Genomic DNA, 25409 nt, shown 5'->3' with positions numbered 1-25409 from the left:
GTGTTTTAACTTTTACAATTGCTGGAGATGAGTATTAATTTACTAGAGGAAGATGGAAAACAATTGTTAGAGATAGCTGTAGGAAGGGAAATGGTCTTGACAGCGCCAGAGGCTGTTGAAAGAAATTGGAGGGGAGTCAACAGAGGCTGTGGCCTTTATTTTTTAATCAACCTTGGGTCGTAGAACTGGAGAGCTCAATGCAAAATGCTTGCTGAGGAAGGGAGGGAAGGTTAGCTGTTAACTACAATTAGTTCGACTAATGTCAGCTGTAGGCAGACACTTAAACCATAATTTCAACATCCAATTTAATAAGTATTTAGGAGTACAATGGTTAATTGGGGACAGCCAGCATGGAATAAGTGCAAAAGTAATTTTGAGATATGCTTAAATCTCATTTAAAATAATTTATTGTGACAGTAATTTTTAATTGAGGTTGCTATAATGTACCAGGATGAGTGAAAATGTTTAACATCAGTAGAGGTAATAAAACAGAAGAATTAATATTGTGTAGCAGCACATTGCACAGCATTATCTGCTAATGCATGAGGAAGGGAGATTATAGTTAAAAGAGACAATTAGTGTTTGCAGTTCTTTTGAATTATTGTGATGGATTTTTCTGTGGAAATAAGGATAAGACTAATGGCGCTCAGTTATGTGCAAATCAGAAAGCAGTTTTTTACTTTTGTTTGTTTCAAGTCTGAATACAATCTATCTTTTTCCCCCCTGTCTGCACCTCATATGACATTGAGTTCAGATTGTAACTTGCACTTCTTAGTTCAGACTGTACTGCTCATTAACAATTCTTCAATCTGTTTAAGGAGATGCAGTTGTTTGTCCTGTTCACACAGGTCCCAGATACCCTGTAGAGGGTGCTGACAGCAACTTGCCCTACAAAAACTCATAGAAAGTTTACAGACAAGTACCACTCACAACAAAATCTGGCCCAATGTGTATAAAATCTTAGAGTCAAATTAATTGGTTTGTAAATTATTTTTTTGAAATTTGAATTAATTTCTAGAAATGGCTGATGTATTTTTGCTTAGCCGTTTTGTGTGAGCTGTACTGAATGCAGGTTTACAAGTTTGTGGTCGAGCTGCACGGAATACGTACGTACAGGTGTTTTGGCTGCACTGAGATTTGTGACTTCTGGTGTAGTTTAGTCAGATTTTTGTGTCCGAAACTCAAATACTATGGTTGAAAGGTCACAGTCCTGAAACGTTGACTGTGTCTCCACAGATGCTGCCAGACCTGCTGAGTATTTCCAGCATTTTCTTGTTTTATTTCAGATTTTACGTGTTTTATAAGACTAGGATTACTTATACCATCTGATATGGCATAGTTTTGAGTTTGTAGTTCTGTCCGACAGAGGCCACAGAGTCTCATTGTTAAGTGCGCGGACGCTCAGGTGATTCACGGTTTAAATGTCTGGTCGGGAAATGTAGGAAATTGAATCTGGAGCTTGTGGTTGATGAGGGATCAGTGAATCAGAATAGCCTGCATATGTGACTATAGCAGAGAAGCACACATTGTTGCACTCTTTTCTATTTTTGAAGTGTGATGAGTGTGCATGTAGAAATGCAGTTTTTAATACTTTATCGTAATGTTAAAGCAGGAGCGTTCTTCCCCAATGTTCTGGTGAATATTTATCCCTCAACCTGATCATTACCCCATTACTGTTTGTGGGAGTTTGCTGCACGCAAATTAGCTGCCACATTTCCCACACAACACCAGTGACAGCACTTCAAAAAGTAATTTATTGGCTGTAAAGTGATTTGGATGTCCTGAGATTGTGAAAGGTGCAATATCAAGGAAAGTTTGTTTCCCACTTCAAGATTTAGGGTGATGTTGTTCTGCGGTAAAAGAAAGAAGGTTTTGCATTTATATAGCACTTTTCACAACCTTGGCTTGTCCCAAAGTGGTTTGTAACTGAAATGTCGATTTAGATTACATGAAGTCTCTATCATGGGATTTAAGGACTTTAAACGTGCTGCAGGAACAACTAGCTGGCATCTTCAGTGCAGTGCTGCATTGTCGGAAAGCTATTACTGAGGGAGTGCTGCAATGTTGGAATGTCTTTGTTCAGATGAACAGAAAAGATCCCACAGCACTATTTGTACACTGTTGAGTCTTCCTGTGTCCAGGCCAACACTTCTCCCTCAGCCCCTGCCATTGCTATCAGTGAGACCCTAAAGTGTGAAAATTGGCATTTGCCCAGTAACGTTGATTGTACCTCAAAAGTAGTTCATTGGATGAGAGCTTTGAGACATCCTGAGGATGATACAGGATTTATATAAATGAAACATTCTTCCCTTTAAATATAGATAATGCACAGCAATGGTTATAGACGTGCCTATGTTGTAAATCGTGAGGTCTGATGCTCCTCGTTGCTGAATTTTGTCGTCAGAATATTTGATTGGAGATGTCATCATGAAGGCAAAATGTATTAAGCTGCTTTCCTTAAAATATCTCAAATGAATTGTCAATAATAGTCGATTAACTAACTGAATTAGATTTGAACTGGATATTTCCTAAAGTAGCAAAACACAAAAATTAATGTTTTTTTTCCACGTCAGTAAGCGTCTAATTCTACTTGTACACTCAGTTCATCGACTGCACTATACTACAAATCCAGTTTCTATGGCATCCACAATGGCAAAAGGTGGCAGTCTGTTTTTCTCAATTCCATTCTTAAGTCAGCCACAGCATGTGGGGTAACAAACCCGAGTTGATTATCCGCTAGTTTTTCTTCCTTTGGAGTAATGTCTAGTCTTTACGCTGGATACCTACCTCACTGGATGGGTCAGTTCAGAAAGCGGACATGCAGTGTTGTTGGCATAACAGTATTTTACCCCATCAGGGCTGATCTATATGGCAGGTGGTCCAAGAGCCCCTTTGACTTGGTCCTTGGAGCTCTTTTTTAAACTTCCCAGGTCTGGAAAAAGCAGTTTTCTCTTGATGGATTTTGATCAGGTAGCAGCCTTTACCAATTTCCCAGGCCTGGGAACTTGAAAGGCTTAAAAGGGAGGAGCAGAATGATTGATTGCAATGGAGAGGTTCTTGCTTTTTTTTTGTGCATCTAATTTTAGTGTGTACATCCTTTCTGAGGATGACTGATGATCGTGTACTGTCCACTTGCATGTTTTGACGTGTATCTGACCCTTGCCTCTAAAAGGTTGGATGTCCCTGCCGTATTGTTACCCTACTCGTTCTAACTTCTGATGGTTTTGCGGGATTAGCGCTAGTTCTGTTGTAGTCACTGATTGAACTGGGTCAGTTATCCCTGTGGGCATTATCTGCTTGAACCCTTTAGAGTCCCAGATATTCCTTTATAACTTGATGTAAACAAAGAATTGTAAAGGAGTTGAGCTGTATGTAATTATTTTGAAGAAGTATTTTTATAGCTGTTGGAAGTTAGGTCTGTAATGTCATTTTTAATCCCTTGTTCTGAGAGATGCAGTGGGAATTGCTTTTAGGACCAGGTTGGCTGCTTGCCAAGTCTACAGCATCAATAACAAAGAATTTTAGACTTACTTCAGCTTTTCATTTTTCCTTTTCCAGTACAGTGGTCCTAATGAATTTGTGGACCAGTCCTGTGCTCATGACAGAAGGCCAGATTTACGTAACAAAATATTAACAGGCACGTTGCTTTGCTTTGAACAGTGCTTCCGATACAGCAGCAGTCTCATCGTTAATTCAGTATGCTGTACTGAGGTAGTGTTGCACCGTCTGAAATGTTGTCTTTTGGATGAGACGTTGGCTAAGGTTCCCATCTGCCCTTTCAGGTGGTTGTAAAAAATGCCATGGTACTATTTCAAAGAACAGCAGGGGAAGTTCTCTCTGGTGCCCTGGCCAATATTTCTCAACTAATATCACTAAAACAGATTATTTGGTCATTATTTTATTTGTGGAGTTTGCTGTGCGTAAATTGGCTGCTGTGTTTCTTGCATTACAACTGTGACTAAACTTCAAAAGTACTTCATTGGCTGTAAAGCATTTTGGGACATTGAGATTGTGCAAGGTGCTATATAAATGCAAATCTGAGCAATCTCAAATAGTTATTCCAAGAGATGGGAGATTTGCCAGGAGTGAGTGTTTACCACTTCAAACTTACAAGCTGAAGAGTTCCCGAGTCCTTTCTGGAATCCTGGATAAGTAATGAGATGTAGGACTTTCTGGGCAGATATGCCCTGCATACAGTGTGGATTGTGGAAATACTGAGGCGGTAAAATGAAGCCGGGAGTGGGACTGAAGGGATAGCATGATATTAATGGGCCGAATGGCCACCTTCAGTGCCATAAGTGGCTCTGATTCTGTGACTAGTGTTTCTTTTTTGTCTCTTTTTTTTCTCCTCTTTTCTTTCTCTCCTCTCTGTGGCCTGTGTTGCCCTGCCAGTTTCTGCCTTAACTGTGTGAGAAGGTGACTGTAAATCTGTGCTAAGCCTTTGTATTTTAGCTTTTTGGTGAGCTGTGAATAAGAGAGTTTGTCACTCCTGGTTTGTGTGTAATATCCAGCCATTTAACGAAAGTTTGGAAACCCATTTTGAGTCTACATTAAGGGCTGAAAGTATGTTTCTATGAGTAGAGTATCGTCAATCCTTAGGTTTGCTCCTGTGTTACGAACAGTGTATAAAAAAGGAACAGCTTTCAGAACATAACGGACATCAGTTGCTGTCAGATTATTGGGGAAGTGGAATGTTGTTTATAAACATTGACATGATCTTGGCCATTTTCCGATGCACAATCTTTTGGTCCCATTAAAAATGCTCAACAAAACGCCTGCCATAAAATAACCTTGGCAGGTGAAGAAAGAAAGACTTGCATTTATATAGCACCTTTCACCGCCATCAGCCGTTTCTAAGCGTTTAAAGCCAATGAAGTACTTTTTGAAGTGTAGTCACTGTTGTATTGCAGGTAATTTACTTCCCTTAAGGTCTCGCGTCTAAACAATGCCCATCGGTAACTCTGCCCTGCCACTACTGTTGGTGAAATTTGCAGGGTACACCATGATACCTCATCCAGAGGGATATCCTTCACAATGTATGCTAATTAGATCCAATTGCCAACTTTAAGCTGCTTTTGTACAGTTGGATTTTGGGGAAACTGGTGTCCACAAGCTTGCTGCCAGTGTTAGCCTTGCAAAATACTATGGCTGATTCATATCTGTGATAAACTAGTGGTACCAGTCTTCCACTAAGAGTAAGGAGCTGGATTTAACCCAACCATTGGTGGACATGCCATCAACCACCTAGTCTCAACGCTTTGGAATTCCCATCCTAAAGCCTCTCCTTTTAAGAACCTTTTTAAAGCCAACCTTTTGGACCGACCTTTCTGTCACTCAACTTAATATCTCCTCCTTTGGCTCAGCATAACCTGATTATGCTCCTGTGGAGTGCCTTGGCTCAGTGGTTGCACTGTTCCCTCTGAGTCAGAAGGTGGTAGATTCAAAGCCTTTTGCAGATACTTGAGCACAAAAATCTAGGTTGACCCTCCAGTTCAGAACTGAGGTATTGCTGCAGCGCAAGTGGTGCAGTCTTTCGGATAAGTAGTTAAACTGAGGCCCTATTTGCCCCTTGTGTGGATGTAAATACCCTTGGGCAGTAATTCGAAGAACAGAGAAGTTTTCCCCAGTATCCTGGATATTTTTACCCCTCAACCAACATCAATAAAACATTATCTGGTCATTATGGCATTGCTGTTTGTGGGCAAATTGGCTGTTGCATTTCCTACATTACAACGGTAACTATATTTGAAAAAAATAGTTCATTGACTGTAAAGCGCTTTGGGCTATCCAGAAGCAGAACTTGAACCCACATCCTTCTGACTCATGAGTGAGTGACCACAGCTCTCGTGAGTATGCTTCACCAGTTCCCTGTCCTGCAACTAAGTGATATTTCCAGACCTCTCTGCTCCCCCCACTACCCTGGCCAATTGGTCCTCACCACCCCGCTTTCTCGACGCTCGCTTCCTGCTTCCCTACCCCCAGCTCCATGCCGCGCCGCTTCCCTCTCCTCGGCCGCTCGCTCCTATGTAGCCCCGTCTCCCCTCGTGGCCCTTGCTTCTTCAGGCGACGGACGGAGAACGATCAAATGTGGGAGCGAGTGGCTGAGAGGAGGGAAGTGGCACGGCCTACAGCTGCGGGAAGTGGTGGTGGGGGAGGGGGTGGAGAGTGGGGAACCATCAGCCAGGGGTGTGGGGGGAGCAGCAACGTCTGGATTTGCCCGATTTTCTTCTCTATCGATCAGGGTGGCAATTCACTATCTGCCAAAAGTATCAGGACATGGAAATTCAGTCATAAAATACCTTTTGTATTTAATAGGATTGCTGGAATATTAAATGGATCTGAGGATTACAGTTAGTATCCTATACTACATACTAGTGTATTACTGGGCTTCCATCCAACTTAATGTAAGGCGAGTTTGCTGGAACAAACTAGCCATAAGCATTTCTTGTGATAAATTGAGCAGTGCCATCTTTAATTCTGATAGTGACGTTTCAGTGGAAGAGGCTGCATTTGCGCAAGTGCTCATACTGCACCACCTAGTGTTTGCATTGTCAGCAAATTCAGCCATTCATTAAATGCTTTGCTGAAGTACTTTGTGTCTTAACAGTGTCCCTCTTGTACTCTTGAAGAATTTTTACCCCTCCCCTATTGGCAAGAATCTTGGAGGTACACAAAACACTTGAACAAACAAAACGGTGTGCGCTTTGAAAGCGCTTCAGTGTCCCATACATGTACAGAATGACTGCTGCCCAGGCAACTATTATACTGCCCTCTCTCTAGCTACCCTGCTAACCATTATTATCTCATCTAGGCACAAAGAGCATCCCCAGTTACAATGCTACTGTTGCTGTAGTTGCATAGATAACCAAGACGGACATCTTTGAATACAAGCTCTTTCTGCAGAGAGATGGGGAGAGGGCTATTTGGTGATTAATTTCCTAAGTGTCAGATCATTAACCCCACAAGTATTTCTCTAGATTGAGGTGTCCAAGCTTTGTGCTAATTAACTTTAGGGGGCCTTAGATAAAGTTTAAAGCCCTCAGCCCATTAATCTTTCAGAACCTCAAGTTGCTGACACTAACTGATCTTGGTTTAGGATTTATCTGCCGATGAGGGAACAAAATGAAGAGCAGTCCTTTACAAACCTCTCAGGCCCACAAGTTCAAATAGGACAAATAAGAAAAAAACAAATATAGGAGAGTATCACTTGGACTTCAAGGGCTGGATTAGTGGGGCTGCGAGTGGTTGACTGTCCGGAGACCCTTGTTCTATATTTTTTGTCTTACAATCCCCATGCAGATGCTTTTGGCAAATTTCAGCCACCAGAAGGTTTACATTTTTTTGATTAGCTTCAAACCCTAAACTATGCTTTAATCTGATCTCTCAGTAACATGGTAGCAGGAGAAAACTTTACCATTGCGAGTCATTGTTTCAGCACGTCACGCACATACTGCATGACTAATTATGCAGAGACCAAACTGGCTGGAAGAAGGGTGTTTTCCATGAGCTTATCCCCATTGCATGAATGGGAGGAAAAGCACTCGCTTATCTCCATGGAGGTGGGAGTCTTTTTAAACTCATTGTTTGGTATTGGCAAGGCCGACATTTTTTAACCCGTAAATAAAGCAAAATGCTGCGGATGCTGGAAATCTGGAATATAAACAAGAAGTGCTGGAACCACTCAGCAGGTCTGGCTTCTCTTTCCACAGATGCTGCCAGACCTGCTGAGTGGTTCCAGCATTTCTTGTTTTTATTTTTTAACCCGTCCCTAGTTGCCATTAAGGACGTGGTGGACTTCTTGAACCGCTATAGTCTACGTGGTGAAGGTGCTTCCCCAGTGTTAGGGCGGGAGTTCCAGGAATTTGATCCAGTGACATTCTAGGCAAGGCGATCTATACCCACATCAGGAAGCTGAGCGACTTGGAGGGGATGGTGTTCCATGCACCTGCTGCCCTTTTCCTTCTAGGTGGCAGAGGTCATGGGTTTGGGAGGCGCTGCCGAAGAAACCTTAACATGCTGTAGTGCGTGTTGTGGATGGTATTAGTGCAGCTGCGGTGCACCAGTGGTGAAGGGAGTTGATATTTAAGCTGGTGGATGGGTTGCAAGTAGATGCTTCCTAATTAAATGCGCAGTTGAAGTGCAAATATTCCAATCCCCTGAATTCATGTTTTCACAGCTCAGCGTACTATGTGTTGCTCTGTTGTTTAATCCCCACCAAATACAACACATCCTTTTATATGGAATGCAGCCCTGATTTGCGTGAGGTTTTTGTTAATGTTGGTTCAGTAATATTCTTCTGGGTTTCTGTTCAGGGTTGAAGTTGGCTGTGGCTCCCACCGAGCTGTTGAACTGGGCGATAGTACAAGTGTGGTAAATTGGGCATCTGTTCTCAGCAGCATAAAGAACTCCTGACCCAAGCAGAATATCTCTTGGCAAGCAAGTGCAGCGTTTGCTAGGACTGAAGTGAAGCAGCCAATCCGTTGAAAGCCTGGCGTTCAGAAAGAACTCATGATGTTTTTAACCCTTTCTCAATGGAGCGCTTGTGAAGAAACGTCTTGCAGTTCGGGACAATGAAATTCACATGAAATTAGGACACTGTCCTTTCACCGCTCGGATCCGGGTTTGAATTCAGTGCAGGATAAGTCTCTGGCTCTGGTTGTAACAACGAATATGTGTGAGAATTTTGTGAAGCCTCATCTCACTTTGTAACAGGTTTGGGTACACAGCATAGTCTAATTGCCGATCACACATCTCACAAGTGGCTTGCACTGGAAACTGAAATTTACACTGGTATAATGGAAAATATTAGTGAGAAATATTCTCGCGATCGGAGCGAGGGCACATTAGGGCCGTGAAGGGTGAGCTTTGCATTGCATTTAATCTGTATCGCTAAGGCTTCTTGTTGAGGCAATGTGGTCCAGACCATTATTCATCCAATCTCTACTGTATCTGATGTAGAAAGGCTTATTACTGACACATAGGAACAGAGGTGGCCATTCAGCCCGTCCAGCCTGTTCTGCCATTCACAAGTTTTGGCTGATCTGTTTCTTAGTCATTTAGTAAATTCTTCTGGAAAACTGGATTCTTGAACCTGGAAAATATCCAGGCATTCCTCACTTTGAGCATGAAAATTAAAGAACAGGAGCACAGTCTTGTATTTCTATAGAGCCTTTCACAACCTGAGGACATCCCAAAGTGCTTTTCAGCCAGTCAAGTACTTTTTTGAAGTCAGTCTTGTGATATAGGAAATGCAGCAGCCTATTTGCACACAGCAAGCTCCCACAAACAGCAATGTAATGGTGACCAGATAATCTCTTTTTTTAGTGATTTTGATTGAGGGATAAATATTGACGCCATCAGAGATAACTTCCCTGCTGCTCTTTGAATTGTGCTTTGGGATTTGTTGCATCCACCTGAGAGGGCGGATGGGGCCTCGGATTAACGTCCGTTCAAAAGAAGGCATCTCTGGTGCGGCACTCCTTCAGTACTGCACAGGAGTGCCAGCCTAGATTTTTGTGCTTGGGTTTCTGGCATGGGACTTGAACCCATAACCTAGTTATTCAGAGGCAAGAATGCTATCAAACAACAGAAACAAATTCCCTCTAAGTGGACAGAATTATTCTTATAGATAGCAACTAGAACCATTCTAGGTGCATTACAGAGGCCACAGTGAGTCTGGTAGGTGGGGAGGGAAAAAACAAACAAACGTGAGCATATAATCCAAGCTGACATCTCTGCAGCACTGAGTTATTCAGGGTCATATGTGCTGTCCTTTGGTTGAGATTTTAAACTGAGGCCATTTATTCCCTGTTCAGGTGGATGTGAAAGATCCCATGGAGCTGTTTGAAGAAGAGTAAAGGAGCTCTCCAGGTATCCTGGCCTTCATTTATCCCTCTGAACAACAGGACAATCATATTAACTGGTTTTATATCATTATTGTTTCTCTGACCTTGCTGAGCACAAATTAATTGTGGGCTTGGCCTACAAATGAGTTACTACATTTCAGACGTACATCATTGGCTGTGAAACTCTTGGGAGTCCTGAGGACTGGAGAAGCATTAACAAAAAGCAGTTTTGCTCCTGCATTCGTCCGAAGCTAGTGAAATAATATCGGCCAAGTTATTGGCGATCACAACAGAGCAATGCACCTTATCTGACTGAGAATTGTGTTAATAGTATATTGCACAGTTGATGGGCTTTACGTGAGATTTTCTTTGTGCTGGTGACATGCTGGATTAAGGGTACCGATGCACTGTGCCTGAATCGTAAGGCGCTGTTTTTTGCCACACCGTCCTTTCCCCATGCACAGGGATCCTGAATTTGGAGGTATTTGCTTAGATCGGCGAGGCCAAGATAATTACCCGAAAGAAAAGACCAGGGTGAGTTTCAGGTCGCTGCCCAAATAAAAGATCCTACCAGACTGTTTGAGCAGCTGATAACAGCCTGAGAGCAGTTCTCATTCCATGCGTTATGTTGCTACGTCACCTGTCATGGTGCTGAGACCGAAAGAGGGGCAGAAATGGGGCTGGCTTTTTTTTTTCATTACTTTTCTTCCCACCCCCCCCCCCCCCCCATTTTTGATGCTGCTCTGAAAATGTTTCTATTTAGTCAATCTCAATTCTTAACATTCTAACTGACCCGTTGCTGCAAGTATTAGAGAAATTGCTGAAAATAGAGCCATATTGTCGAAGCTTTTAGTCTTGCACTCATCAGGACAATCGCAAGAATAACCTATGTAAAGGAAAACAACAATTTATACTGCATGAGAAGAGAGTGCTGATTGGTTGACGAGAACTCTGATTGGTAGAGGCGTTGCCATAGCGAATGCACCAGTTTACGGTGACTGACAGTTAACTGCCAAGCTTTGTTTGAAATTTAAACCAGGCAGCTTGACTCTGGTCAAGGCATTGCCCTGAGGAATGAACCAGCAAATGGCTGTCACTTGTTCAGCTGAAACAGGCATAATGTTTGTACATATTCTTTCTGTCTGTAAAGAACAGGGCCCTGTGTATTAATATATACAGCTTCCATGCGCAAATGTGCCACACAGCGAGCCCTACTGACTATCTTAAATTGGTTGTCAGCGTAATTCTTAGCACACTGTGGATTATTTAACAAATGTTGTCCAATCACGAATCACATCTAATGTTGGACACTGTTGTGAATTTCGCAAGCACGGGCTGGTTGGGTACGTCCCCTACCTTGCCCATTGCGAACAGCGGAAGGGACATTTTGTTTGATATAAACATTGCGCTTGTTCCTCAGGGCAATGCATTAACCAATCAGAGTCAAGCTGCCTGGTTTAAATTTTAAACAAAGCTTGGGAGTTAACTGTCAGTCACCGTAAACTGGTGCATTCTCCATGCAGAATCCGAGAGCACTTGCCAACCAATCAGCACTTTTCTCGTGCAGTATAAATTATTGTTTTCCCTTGCATTGGTTGTTATTGCGATTGTCCTGATGAGTGCAAGACAAAATTCAGTTTGGGCAGTCTCAGCAAAGCCTCAGAGCTTGGCATGTGGTTGTAGGATGATTGTTGCATTGAAAGTATGTAATTGTTTAGAGAATCCCATGCCACAAGTCACAAATAGAGCTTCTGTTGAGAAAATGTCACCATCTTTTCTGTAGGAGTCTTTGCTTTGAGTTCATTTGATAGTTTTATGGTCTTGCCTCACCTCTCTATCTCTGCAACCTCTTCGAGCCCTCCACAATCTCTGCTTTCTTCCAATTCAGGCCTCTTGTGCATTCCCATGCCCTTACTCAACTCCACCATCAGCTACTGAGGCCCTAAGCCCTAGAATTCCCTCCTTTAACCCCTATACCTCTCTTTCCTCCTTTTCAGACACTCCTTAAAATCTACCTCTTTGATCAAGCTTTTGGTCACTTGTGCTAATATCTCTTCCTTTGGCTTGGTGTCGGTCTTTGTCTGAGAACGTTCCTGTGAAGCATCCTGAGACGTTTTACTCTGTTAAAGTTATGGTTGTTGCTGTGTGACTTCTAATTAGAAAGATCAGCAAATGGCTCTGACCATAAACTCCCTTCAGTCCTGCCTGCTTTTCCAGTGATGGGTTTTAGCACTTCCCTAAATGGCATCTTTGGCCACAAGTTGTTGCAGTTGCCTCTCCATCAAGAAGAGGCGTAACTATGCATGATAACATAAGGTGTAAGTGCTGTGAAACTATTTATGTAGAGGGATATCTGGTAACCATACCTATGTCGTGGACCTACCCCAAAAATGGCCATCAAACCTCAGCAATGGAAAATGGGGCCAGTGCATTTCTGTTACTTGTCATGATTAGAAGTCTAATGGGTAAGGTATACATTTTTTTTTTGAGTCAAGGGAGTGCTGTGCTTCACTGGCAGCTGACTGTGTCTGCAGTGTGTGAGCTTGGCATACTAAGGCATTTTTAAAAAGAAAACTGAAATAAATTAAAACACTGACAAATAAGCAGTCAGTTCTTCAGTAAGATCTCCTGTGGGATGAGGCCCCTTCATCTCCTGTAAACTCTGAGCTGTGCAAATATTGGCTACAGATCTTGGGGCTGTTGGGAAGTTTAAAGTATGAACTTTAAGGTACGCTTTGCATTTCTTTGACTTGGGGGAGGTGCCTCCCTTGGGATTGGCTCTAACACTGAAGTATAGGAGGTTCAGTTTCAGACCCCCAACTTTGACTCCTAATTTGTAGTGTTTATAGTCAAGGGAGTGGAGACCTCGTTGGACTTGCCCATCAGTTCTATTAGCTTGTGATGAGTCCAGAATTAGAGGCCATGAACATGATCGTCACCAATAAATCCAAGGAATTCAGGCCAAACTTCGTTACTGAGTGGTTACAATGTACAACTCCTTACCACGTGAAGTGGTTGAGGTGAATATTTGATGCCTTTAAGTGGAAGCTATATAAATATGATGAAGAAAGGAATAGAAGGATATGTTAGTGAGATGAAATAGAGTGAGAGGAGACTCGTGTGGAGCATAAACGCCAGTATAAATGGGTTGGGCCACATGGGCTGCTTCAGTGCTGTAATATTCTATAAGTAACAAGTCGGTCAATGTGTGTTGTTAAATCCAAGGCCCATTGATTTACAGACATGCAATGACAGACTGGAAATGACCCTTTGGTCCATCCAGTCTTTCACACGTAATTACATTGCCTTTTGGCTCACAGTATAAATAACTCCACACACCACCTGAAAGCCATGTGGTGTTCTGGGAAAGGCTAAAAAACAGATTTTATGCTGCAGGCTCTGATTTAATAATGAAGGGAAAGTGACGTGTTGCACAGTCTGTTGTCCGGATCACACCTGAACCCATTCACGATGTGTATTTCTGGCTTGGACTCCAATCCTACAAGCCTCTTCAAAATGGGTGCAGTGAACTGGTATGGTTTCTACAGTTAATAACTGCAAACACTTTAACACAGCGAGAAGTTGTCCAGAGTTTCACAACAAGGGGCTGCAGACATGAAGCTCGAAGGAGCAAGAAATAACCTAGTTTCTCCTCTTCATATGTTTACCTACATGGTAGGTGATGCACTCGATTCTCAGCCCGACAAGTGTGTGCCTTGGGACATGTTTGAACCCTTCAGTTCTGTCTGCACCTCAACTGAAAAGCTAAAGCTGGAATAATAGTGTGTGCAGTTTTCATTTTTTAAGCTTTTTCTTTGTTCTAAGAGGGCAAAGGAAGGATTGGGTAGCATAGTTCACCTTCATTTGCCTTTCCTGTTGGCTGCGAATTGGGTAGCAGTCACGACCTGGGTGCCCTGGTCCCCTGCTGAGGGGAGTACTGTGGGTGACTGACTGCAGTGGAGAAGAAATTAAGAATAAAATAACTGAAGCACAGTGTTATCTTTTTCCTTTTTTTTGTGCATTCAACAGTAATGAGGGCGATGCTAAAATAAGTGGAGGTCACTGATTTCTTTCACAAGCTTTCACAGTAGTTTAAGCTATTTTGCAGATCTGGTAACTGTAGAGGGGATTCTGGTGAATAGACGAATCCAGAACTTCCCAAATTTGTGCTTTAAAATTGGGACAATTTTGCAGTTCGCTGCAAGGTGAATGTCACATCCCAGCTACACGTGCCTCATGTTACCATTCTTCTAAAGTGATGAACGGTATTTAAAATATCTGATCATGCGGAGATTTCCTGAAGCACTTTTTTTTTCGCAGACTGGAGAATTTCTGCCATCTGTCTTGATACAAAAGGTGTTAATTTTAGAGCATGAGCTTGCTTTTTATGGAATGCTATTGGGCTGGTAAATTCTGAAAGCTGGGTTTCAACCCATCACAATTGAGGGCTGTGTGCTTAGCATAACCCCCCTAGACTGGATATTTTCCCGCAATTAAACCTATCAGTAGAACCCGTAGACAGCAAGATGACATATTGAACAGCCAGATAATGTCTTGTTGTTTTCCAAGAGCATCTGTAATACATCATCCAACATCCAGAAGAGTTTGACGACTGATCTGGTTCTGGGTTTTATTGCGGTGTTCAATTTGTGCAGACTGGAGCTGCTATTTGTTTTCATGTTAATTGTCGAGTAAACCTGTTTGTGGTACCAGATCACTTAAACACAAGATTCATTGGAAGAAGGCCAACAAGCATTTTTCTATAATTAAAAAAACAGCCAACTGGGTTCAAAATATTTGCTGTTTACTAGACTGATAAAGACTGGCAGACAACTGATATCAAACTTGTATGAATTAAGTCCTACAGAAAGAAAAGAGAAGACCTGCATTTATGTAGCGCATTACACACTATATCAAAACACTTCACAGCCACTTAATTACTTTTGTTGTAGTCGTTTTTATAGGTAAGTGCAACAGCAAGTTTCAAAAAACCAAAATCCATGAACAACAAATGGTTCTGTTTTTAATAGCGTTACTTGAGGGATGTGTGTTGGTTACGACACCAGGTGAATTCCCAAACGCTTTGTTGAATGGTGCAGTGGAATCTCTTGCAGCTACCTAAGTAGGCCTGGATTTAGCATCTCGTACAGAAGATATCGCCTATGATAATGCGGCACTCCTTCTGTACTCCACTGTTGTATATGCTGAAAACCTGATTGTAACCTTGAATCCACAACCTTCTGACAGTTGCCTGCATGCCCACAATGTATTGCAATTCCTCAGTGCTTTTTAAAAAAAAAAAAAATTTCTGATAACGCTGTTCGTTGTTTCTCCAGGAATGGCGTTAATGTCGAGGGAGCAACGCATAAACAGGTTGTGGACCTGATTCGAGCAGGAGATCGGGAGTTGATTCTGACGGTGCTGTCGGTTCCACAGCAAGAAGCTGATCGGCTTGATCCTGGTGATGACTCCTCTGGGAACATCTACTATGACTACAGTGAGAAACGGGCAGTGCCGATCTCGATCCCTGGCTACAAACATGTTGAGAGGAATGGGGAGAAGTTTGTGGTGAGTAATTGATTGTTACACCTGGTTTGCCATTCCTTGTTGAAAAGCCCAGCACTAGATCTACATATTTGGTCTCCGTGTACATTAAACACAGGATGCGAGCCGGGCATTTGATACTTGATGGGATATTTGTACAGCCAATAATTTTTGCAGTGTAATTTTGCAATGTAGTAGGAAACATTTACTGCCAATTTGTGTACAAGAAACTTCCACTATTGTGTGGCAACCCAGCAGCTTTCACAGTCGTTTTATTCTGGTCTTTTTTACTTGATTTATTATGTTCAGTTTTGCAACTCATGACGGAAGTTGAAGTCATGACATTAGTTGTTAACCTGCAGCTTCAAGAATGTTGTCTTAGCAACCGTGTGCTGAGTGAGCTTTTGTGGGTTATTATTCATCAGCACCCAGCTGCCTGGTGTTTGTTGAACACGTACTGCCCGATAGACTTGTATTTCTATCCTGCTCGTGTGCAGAGAGATACCTTAGTCACTACACAGAATGGAAGAAAAATTGGCAGCAGAAGCATAACCGGGAAAGAGCAGGGTTTTCGGGAGCCTTTTAAAAGTGGGAAGGGATTTTTGCTAAGCGTACAAGAGTTTGGGAGAACTTGCTGAACTAATTGAGTTTCCTTATGACTGGGGGGAAAAAAAAGTACTTTCATGTAGTGACTTTCATGATTGCCTGAGGTGCTTCACAATACAATGAAGTACTTTTGAAGTGTAGTCACTGTTGTAATGTAGGAAAATGTGGCAGTCATTTTGCACACTGCAAGGTCCTAGGTCCTACAAACAGCAATTAAATATTTTACCAGACAATCCATTTTTTTTTTCATGATGCTTGAGGAATAAACAGGAGAGATTCCCTGCCCCACCTTGAATTGCGTCATGGGATCTTTTGCAAGAGGGCAGACATGGCCTCGGTTTAGTGTCTCTAAGACTGTACCTCCAACTGTGCAGCACTCCTCCAGTACTGCACTGGAGTGTCAGCTTGGATTATGTAATCAAGTGACTAGAGTAGAATTTGAACCCATGACCTTCTGACTTAGAGGCAAGTGTGCTACTCTCTGAGCCATATTTAAAATAAATATACATTAAAATAATAGAAATATTGATATTTAAAAATTGTTGACTATTCTTTAAAAAAAAAAAATCTACTTTTGAACTGTTGCAGTAATCTCTGACTTGCTCTGCTGCTTTTGTTTTAGGTATTCAACATTTACATGGCTGGGCGCCAGCTCTGCTCTCGACGCTTCCGCGAGTTTACTATCCTTCACCAGAATCTGAAGAGGGAATTTTCCGACTTCCATTTCCCGAAACTCCCGAGGAAATGGCCGTTTACACTCTCTGAGCAGCAGTTGGACGCCAGGCGGCGAGGCCTGGAAGAGTATCTCGAGAAAGGTGAGCTTGGCACTCTATGCCTATTACAGCTACTCCTGGCATTTATATAGCACCTTTAATGTAGTAATACATGCCATGGAGCTGCAGAACTCACAAGGACCGTACAGCAGGGGTTGTAATTGGAAAAGGTGAGTGCATACATGGCCGAGGCAAGCGGAATGGTGGTAGATGTGTAAATCAGGTAATTGTGTGGGAGGAGATGCACCACAGGTGAAGAGGGAATAGCATTCTGCTTATAGTACAGGCGTGATGAAAAGCAAAATCTTCACTCCTTACGGGAGTAACTCTGTCATCTGTTTCTTTATTCATCTCAGTGCTGCCTGCTATCACTTGCCAGATTCTGGAACAAACCAGCACCGTTATAGTTAGTAAAAGCAAAAAACTGCGGATGCTCGAAATCTGAAACAAAAACAAGAAATGCTGGAATCACTCAGCAGGTTTGGCAGCATCTGTGGAAAGAGAAGCAGAGTTAACGTTTCGGGTCAGTGACCCTTCATCGGAACTGTTCTGAAGCCCCACTCCAGATACTTGAGGACAAAATCTAGGCTGACACTTGATTGTAGTACTGAGGGAGTGCTGCACTGACTCCTGGCTAATACCTGTCTCTTAACCAACAACACTAAAAACAGATTATCCAGTCATTGTTTGTGGGCCCTTGCTATGTGCAAATTGCATTACAATAATAACTACACTTCAAAAAGTACTTTGCTGTAAAACACTTTGGGATGTCCTGAGGTTATCAAAGGCACGATTTAAATGCAGTCTTCCTTTATTTTCACAGATGTTACAGTGAGGTAAGTGATATGCAACACACTTCACTCCAATTAGTAATTCAAGTCTTGCTCTGCTAAGAATGTTCATGCAATGTTGATAATTTGACTACTTGGGCTGATAATTTTGAAAGCTGATGATTTTAGTGATTGTGTGCTAATGGGTGTTAGACTAGCAGCTGGACCTCACAGTCTCTCTCCTTGGCTTTCTCGTTGACACCAATGATTACACTTTTACCTGATAGTTAAATTCTTAAATATTTATTAGTGGAGCCTGCCCACTGCTTCAGTTTTTAATAACCCAGCAAAGGGCTATTACTTTATCCATGCCATTAGACAAGAGTGCCAAGCCTGCTATACTCTCAGCACTCCATGAACTGCTTTGTCTGTGCTGGGATGAGGGAGCAGTACCACAGGACATGCGTGATGTCAATATCACCACCCTTTATAAGAACAAGGGTGACCGCGGTGACTGCAACAACTACCGTGGAATCTCCCTGCTCAGCATAGTGGGGAAAGTCTTCGCTCGAGTCCGTTCTAAACAGACTCCAGAGGCTGGCTGAGTTTTTCTACCCTGAGGTACAGTGCGGCTTTCGAGCAGAGAGATCCACCATTGACATGCTGTTCTCCCTTCGTCAGCTACAGGAGAAAGGCTGCAAACAACAGATGCCCCTCTACGTTGCTTTCATAGATCTCACCAAAGCCTTTGACCTCGTCAGCAGATGTGGTCTCTTCAGACTACTAGCAAAGATCGGATGTCCACCAAAGCTATTAAGTATCATCACCTCATTCCATGACCATATGAAAGGCACAATTCAGCATAGTGGTGCCTCATCAGACCCCTTTCCCATCCTGAGTGGCTTGAAACAGGGCTGTGTTCTCGCACCTACACTGTTTGGGATCATCATCTCATTGCTGCTCTCACATGCGTTTAAGTCTTAAGAAGGAATTTTCCTGCACACAAGATCGATGGCAGGTTGTTCAGTCTTGCCTGTCTTAGAGCGAAGACCAAAGTATGGAAAGTCCTCCTCGGGGAACTCCTCTTTGCTGACGATGCTGCATTAACATCCCACACTGAAGAGTGTCTGCAGAGACTCTTCGACAGGATTGCGGCTGCCTGCAACGAATTTGGCCTAACCATCAGCCTCAAGAAAACTAACATCATGGACAGGACGTCAGAAATGCTCCATCGGTCGATATCGGCGACCACGCTCTGGAAGTAGTTCAAGAGTTCACCTACTTAGGCTCAACTATCACCAGTAACCTGTCTCTTGATGCAGAAATCAACAAGCTTATGGGAAAGGCGTCCGCTGCTATGTCCAGACTGGCCAAGAGGGTGTGGGAAAATGGCGCACTGACACGGAACACAGAAGTCCAGTTGTTTCAAGCCTGTGTCCTCAGTACCTTGCTCTACGGCAGCGAGGCCTGGACAACATATGTCAGCCAGGACCGACGTCTCAACTCATTCCATCTTCGTGCCTCCGGAAAATGCTTGGCATCAGGTGGCAGGTCCGTATCTCCAACGCAGAAGTGCTTGAGGCGGCCAACATCCCCAGCATATACACCCTACTGAGCCAGTGGCACTTGAGATGGCTTGGCCATGTGAGCCGCATGGAAGATGGCAGGATCCCCAAGGACACATTGTACAACGAGTTCGTCACTGGTATCAGACCCACCGGCAGTCCGTATCTCCGCTTTAAAGACGTCTGCAAACGCGACATGAAGCCCTGTGACATTGACCACAAGTCGTGGGAGTCAGTTGCCAGTGACCGCCAGAGCTGGCGGACAGCCATAAAGGCGGGGCTAAAGAGTGGCGAGTCGAAGAGACTTCGCAGTTGGCAGAAAAAAAGACAGAAGTGGAAGGAGCGAGCCACCTGTGTAACAGCCCCGACAACCAATTTTATCTGCAGCACCGGTGGAAGAGTCTGTCACTCTAGAATTGGCCTTTATAACCACTCCAGGCGCTGCTTCACAAACCACTGACCACCTCTAGGCGCTTACCCATTGTCTTGCAAGACAAGGAGGCCAAAGAAGAAAGAAGAGACATCTGCCTTGACGGAGCCTTCATTTGATAAAGTAACTTGCTAAGTCTGTGGTGTGCCTCTCAAAGTGCTGCTGTTTGAGTTTTAACATCTGTAGCGCTGATTGAAAAATATTTGAATAAAGCAGACAAGCTTGTGTATGTGTAGCTTTTCTAACAGGTGGTGTATATTTTTGGGATTAATTATACCCTTTTGAAAGATCTTTTTCCTGTAAAGACTATTTACGGATGGTTCATGCTTCCTTTCACTTCTCCACTCTCAAATACTCTGCCTTCCCAATTCCCTACTCCGACCCTTCAGTACTCCTCTACCTTCCTGCTGTTCTGTCCGTGGCTTGACTCCGGATCCCATGAAGTCTCATGGCATCAGGTCAAACATGGGCAAGGTAACCACCTGATTTCCACCTACCGTCCCCCGCCTCGGCTGATGAATCAGTCGTTCTCCATGTTGAACACCACTTGGAAGAAGCACTGAGGTTAGCAAGGGCACTCTGGGTGCGTGACTTCATCACCATGAGTGGCTCGGTAACACCACTACTGGCAGAGCTGGCCGAGTCCTAAAGGACATAGCTGCTTGATTGGGCCTGCGGCAGGTGGTGAGGGAACCAACTAGACGGAAAAACCTACTTGACCTCGTCTTCACCAATCTACCAGTTGCAGAGGCATCTGTCCATGACAGTTTTTGGTGGAGTGACCACCTCACAGTCCTTGAGGAGACGACGTCCCGTCTTCACATTGGGGATACTCACCATTGTGTTGTATGGCTCTACCACAGTGCTAAATGGGATAGATTTTGCACAGATCTAGCAACTCAAAACTAAGCATCCATGAGGCGGTGTGGGCAATCAGCAGTGGCAGAATTGTATTCAACCAGCATCTGTACCCTCATGGCCTGGCATATCCCGTACTCTACCATTGCCATCAAGCCGGGGAACCAACCCTGGTTCAATGGAATGTGTAGGAGGGCATGCCAGGAGCAGCCTCAGACATTCCTAAAAATTAGGTGACAGCCTGGTGAAGCTGCATCAGAGGACTACTTGCATGCCAAACAGCGTAAGCAGCATCATAAAGTGATCCCACAACCAATGGATCAGATCTAAGCTCTACAGTCATGCCATATCCAGTCGCGCATGGACAATTAAACAACTAACAGGAGGAGGAGGCTCCACGAATATCCCCATTCTCAATGATGGGGGAGCCCAGCACGTCAGTGCAAAAGACGAGGCTGAAGCATCTGCATCCATCTTCAGCCAAAAGTGCCAAGTGGGTGAGCCATCTCAGCCTCCTCCTGAGGTCCCAGCATCACACATGCCATTTTTCAGCCAATTCGATTCCCTTCAGGTGATATCAGGAAACTGCTGTAAGCACCAGATACTGCAAAGGCTATGGGCCTGACAATATTCCAGCAATTGTATTGAAAACTTGTGCTCCAGAACTAGCTGCGCTCCTAGCCAAGCTGTTCCAGTGCAACTACAACACTGGCAATGTGGAAAATTGCCCCGATATGTCCTGTACACAAAGTAGGACAAATCCAACGCAGCCAGTTACTGCCCTAGACTGCCGTCTACTCTTGATCATCAGCAAAGTGATAGCACTGTCGACGATACCTTCTACCAAGTGGCACTTGCTCAGCAATAACCTGCTGAGTGATGCTCAGCTTGGGTTCTGCCAGGGTTATTCTGCTCCTGACTTCATTACAGCTTTGGTCCAAAGATGGATAAAAAAGCTGAACTCCAGAGGTGAGAGTGATTGCCCTTGACATCAAGGCAGCATTTGACCGCGTTTGGCCACAAATAGCCTGAGCAAAATTGGAATCATTGGGAATCGGAGAAAACTCTGCTGGTTGGAGTCATACCTACCACAAAGGAAGATGGTTGTGGGTGTTGGAAGTCACTCTCAGTCCCAGGACATGACTGTATGAGTTCCTCAGGGCAGTGTACTGGACCCAACCATCTTCAGCTGCTTCATCAATGACCTTCCCTCCATCATAAGGTCAGAAGTGGGGATGTTGGCTGATTGTGCAATGTTCACCATTCGTGACTCTTCAGATACTGAAGCAGCCCACATCCAGATGCAGCAAGACCTGGACAACATCCAGGCTTGAGCTGTTGTGAGGCGTGGATGTTACTTGCCACTTAATGGCAATGACCATCTCCAACAAGAGTGAATCTAACCATCATTCAGTGGCATTACCATCACTGAATCCCCCACGATCAACATCCTGGGGGGGATCACCATTGACAAGAAACTGAACGGGAACAGCCGCATAAATGCTGTGGCTACAAGAGCAGGTCAGAGGCTGGGAATCCTGTGGCAAGTAACTCACTTCCTGACTCCCCAAAGCCTGTCCTCCATCTACAAGGCACAAGTCAGGAGTGTGATGGAATACTCTCCACTTGCCTGGATGGGTGCAGCTCCAACAACACTCAAGAAGCTCGACACCATCCAGGACAAAGCAGCCCGCTTTATTGATATCCCATCCGCTCCCTTCACCACTCATGCACTATGGCGGTAGTGTGTACCATATACAAGATGCACTGCAGCAATTCACCAAGGCTCCTTCGACAGCACCTTCCAAACCCACGACTTTTACTAACTAAAAGGACAAGGGCAGCAGACGCATGGAAACACCACCACTGCAATTTCCCCTCCAAGCCACACACCATCCTGATTTGGAACTATATCGCCGTTTCTTCACTGTCGCTGGGTCAAAATCCTGGAACTCCCTTCTAACAGCACTGTAGATGTACCTACACCCCAAGGACTGCAGTGATTCAAGGCGGCAGCTCACCACCACCTTCTCGAGGGCAATTAGGGATGGGCAATAAATGCTGGCCTAGCCAGAGACCCCCACATCCCATGAACAAATATTTAAAAGCTGCCTGTTAGACAAACCTACAACTTCCCTCTGTCCCTATTTCAAACGGCTTATCGAGGCACTTAGCGCTGGCTCATTATAAGCAACAACCTCAATTGCCCCATCCTGCCCAGTGTGCCCAATGGTGGCTAATCTTGGCAATTTGCATGTCCAACTTGCCCTCCCAGTACTGACACTGGACTCTGCCAACGGATCAACTCTCGCTTCCCCTCTACTCATCTCCCTCCCAGAATGTCTGTCTCTCTGTTGTGGACAAGGCCCTTACCATCGGTGAACTTATTGTGGATGATTTCATCGACATCATGGCCTTCACGGAAACCTGGCTGAGGGGTGCCTGGCTACGTTTTCCGCCACTTGCCTTGTCAAGACCATCATGATGTTGGTATGGCGCTTATAACCAGGTTACACCTTGGCCTGACCCGTTACTTGTCTGGCATTTTCTCCTCTGAGCATTTTACCTTGTTTCAACCCCTCACCTGTCTTTCAAAATCACCATTCTCTAATGCTTTCCCAAGTACGATACATTTTCTCTCCGAGATATCTTCACTGTTTTCCTCCCTTAGCCTCTACACTGATTTCAACCGCCATCTCAACTCCTATTCTGTCTCCTCTGAATTCACTGACCTCTTGTCCTCCCTAAGTCTCTCCCTGTGGGTAAACTTTTCATCCCATATTCATGACCACCTATGCTTGACTAATATAATTGAATTTTTTGATGAAGTAACAGAGAAGGTTGATAAAGGGAATTCGGTGGATCTTTATATGGATTTTAAGAAGGTATTTGATAAAGTACCACATAAAAGGCTGGCTAACAAAATTGAGGGTCATGGACTATGAGGGTCAGTGTCCAGTTGGATAAAACATTGGCTGAGGGGAGTAAACAGCTTGACATGATAACTGGTTGTTTTTCCGACTGGAGGATAGTAGACAGTGGTGTTCCCCAAGGATCAGTGCTGGGACCACTGCTTTTTTTGCTATATATAAATGACTTGGATCTTGGAATACAGAGTAGAATTTCAAAATTTGCTGATGACTCCAAACTTGGAGGTGTGGCAAACAGTGAGGATGATCTGAATGGCCTACAACAGGACATAGGCTAGCAGAATGGGCAGACAAGTGGCAGATGGAATTTAATGCAGACAAGTGTGAGGTGATGCATTTTGGCAGAAGGCATAGGGAGAGGCAATAAATACTTCATGGCACAGTTCTAAAGAGTGTTCAGGGACTTGAGGGTGCACGTGCCTCAATCTTTGAAGGTGGCAGGACATATTGAGAGAGTGATTAGCAAAGAATATGGAAGCATAGAGTATAAAAGCAGGGAAGTTGTGCTGAGCCTTTGTCAAACTCTGGTTAGGCCACAACTGGATTATTGTGTCCAGTTCTGGTCACCACACTTAGAAACAATGTGAAGGTTCTTGAGAGGGTGCAGAGGAGATTTATCAGAATGATTTCAGGGATGGGGGATTTTAGTTACAAGGTTAGGTTGGAAAAGCTATGTTTGTTCTGAGTAAAGGAGAGAGAGAGGAGAATTAATAGTATACAAGATTATGACAGGCCCAGATAAGTTAGACATTAACTAATGGTACAAGGACTAGAAGACACATTGAAGGTTTTGGGTAAAAGATGCAGGTGTCGGTACATCCACAATGCTGCAAGGAAGGGAATTCCAGGCTTTGGGTGACAGTGAAGGAATGACTGTGTAGTTCCAAGTCGAGGTGGTGTGTGGCTTAGGGAACTTGCAGGTGGTGATACCATGTGCCTGCTGCCCTCCTTCTAAGCGGTAGAGGTTGTGGGTTTGGAAGGTGCTGTCGAAGGAACCTTGGCGAGTTCCTGCAGTGCATCTTTTAGATATGGTGTGCCTCTTGTGAATGCGGTACCAATCAAGTGGCCTGCTTTGTCCTGGATGGTGTTGAGCTTGAGTATTGTTAGAGCTGCACTCATCCAGGCAAGTGGAGAATATTCCATCGCACTCCTGACTTGTGCCTTGTAGATGGTGAAAAGTGTTGAAACAGAAGAGCTGAGGGGAGCCTGAAACCAGTGCAGTCGGACAGTGATGTATTGAACAGTGTGCCACAGCTTAACCAAGAAAGAGGATTAAAAGAGGGGTTAAAAAGTGAAAGGGAAATGAGCAGAAAGACAGTTGCTGTGAGAATTTTTTTTGTATTTTCCCAAACTCCTTAGGACGACATCTGTGTTCTCCATTGTTAGCAGATAATGCATTCCTCAGTGAATAGTGCCACAGGATATTACTGGGATGTTACTGTAACAGTTCTGTAAAAATGCAATGAGAGATCTTTTGGCCTCTGACACCTTCTGTTAAGTTGCTAACCGGCTGACCCTGGTGTTGCTGGGGAAATGACCATTAAAAAGCCTCTTTATACCAACTGTGGTGCTGTGCCAAAGAGAGCATGTGAAAGTCCTGTGATCGGTATTCGTTGTGAAATATATAGGTTTCCTTGCAGTTAATGTGTGTGTGTGTGTGTGTGTGAGAGAGCTTGTGTCGATTGTTATCAGGGTATACAAGGAGTGCTGTTGTTATTGGGGTACTGGTTGGGAGGGAAGGCAAAGATAAATTGTGATGAGATTTGAGTGAAGTAACTATATTCATCGCTAATGATTGTACATAATCATTCCTCGACTTCCTTAAGAATATACCCTAATTTATAAAGTGCTCTATTTTATGTTGTAATACAAAGTGCATCGTGCAGTGTGCTTGGATCTAATAATAATTTCTTATCAATTTAGCATTGATGAAGCTGTTCTTTATCAGAGTTTCCTCTTAGTGAGGTTTGAGCTCCTCCGCTGATTATAACAAACCTTCAGCCAGGGCTAGTGTATTTAAAGGATTTGTGATAAGCTTGTTATAATGCGGTCTGTCTTTCCGGTTTTAGTTTTCCTCTTGATTTTGGG

The 25409-nt window shown here is 43.8% G+C and overlaps 1 protein-coding gene across 2 annotated transcripts in view; it reads left to right on the top strand.

The window, feature by feature from the left end:
- The window catches only part of LOC137350616 (sorting nexin-27-like), a 107570-nt gene that overhangs the window by 33328 nt on the left and 48833 nt on the right, over nt 1-25409 (top strand). For both annotated transcript variants that reach the window (XM_068015356.1, XM_068015357.1), the window contains exons 2-3: nt 15182-15413; nt 16618-16810. In XM_068015356.1, coding sequence (XP_067871457.1) covers nt 15182-15413; nt 16618-16810 — 425 coding nt within the window. The remainder of the gene's footprint in view (nt 1-15181; nt 15414-16617; nt 16811-25409) is intronic.

This window comes from Heterodontus francisci, chromosome 35 (genome assembly GCF_036365525.1).
Source record: "Heterodontus francisci isolate sHetFra1 chromosome 35, sHetFra1.hap1, whole genome shotgun sequence".
Lineage (NCBI taxonomy): Eukaryota > Metazoa > Chordata > Chondrichthyes > Heterodontiformes > Heterodontidae > Heterodontus > Heterodontus francisci.
The sequence above is the reverse complement of the archived record's forward strand: the minus strand, read 5'-3'. Positions and strand labels throughout refer to the sequence as shown.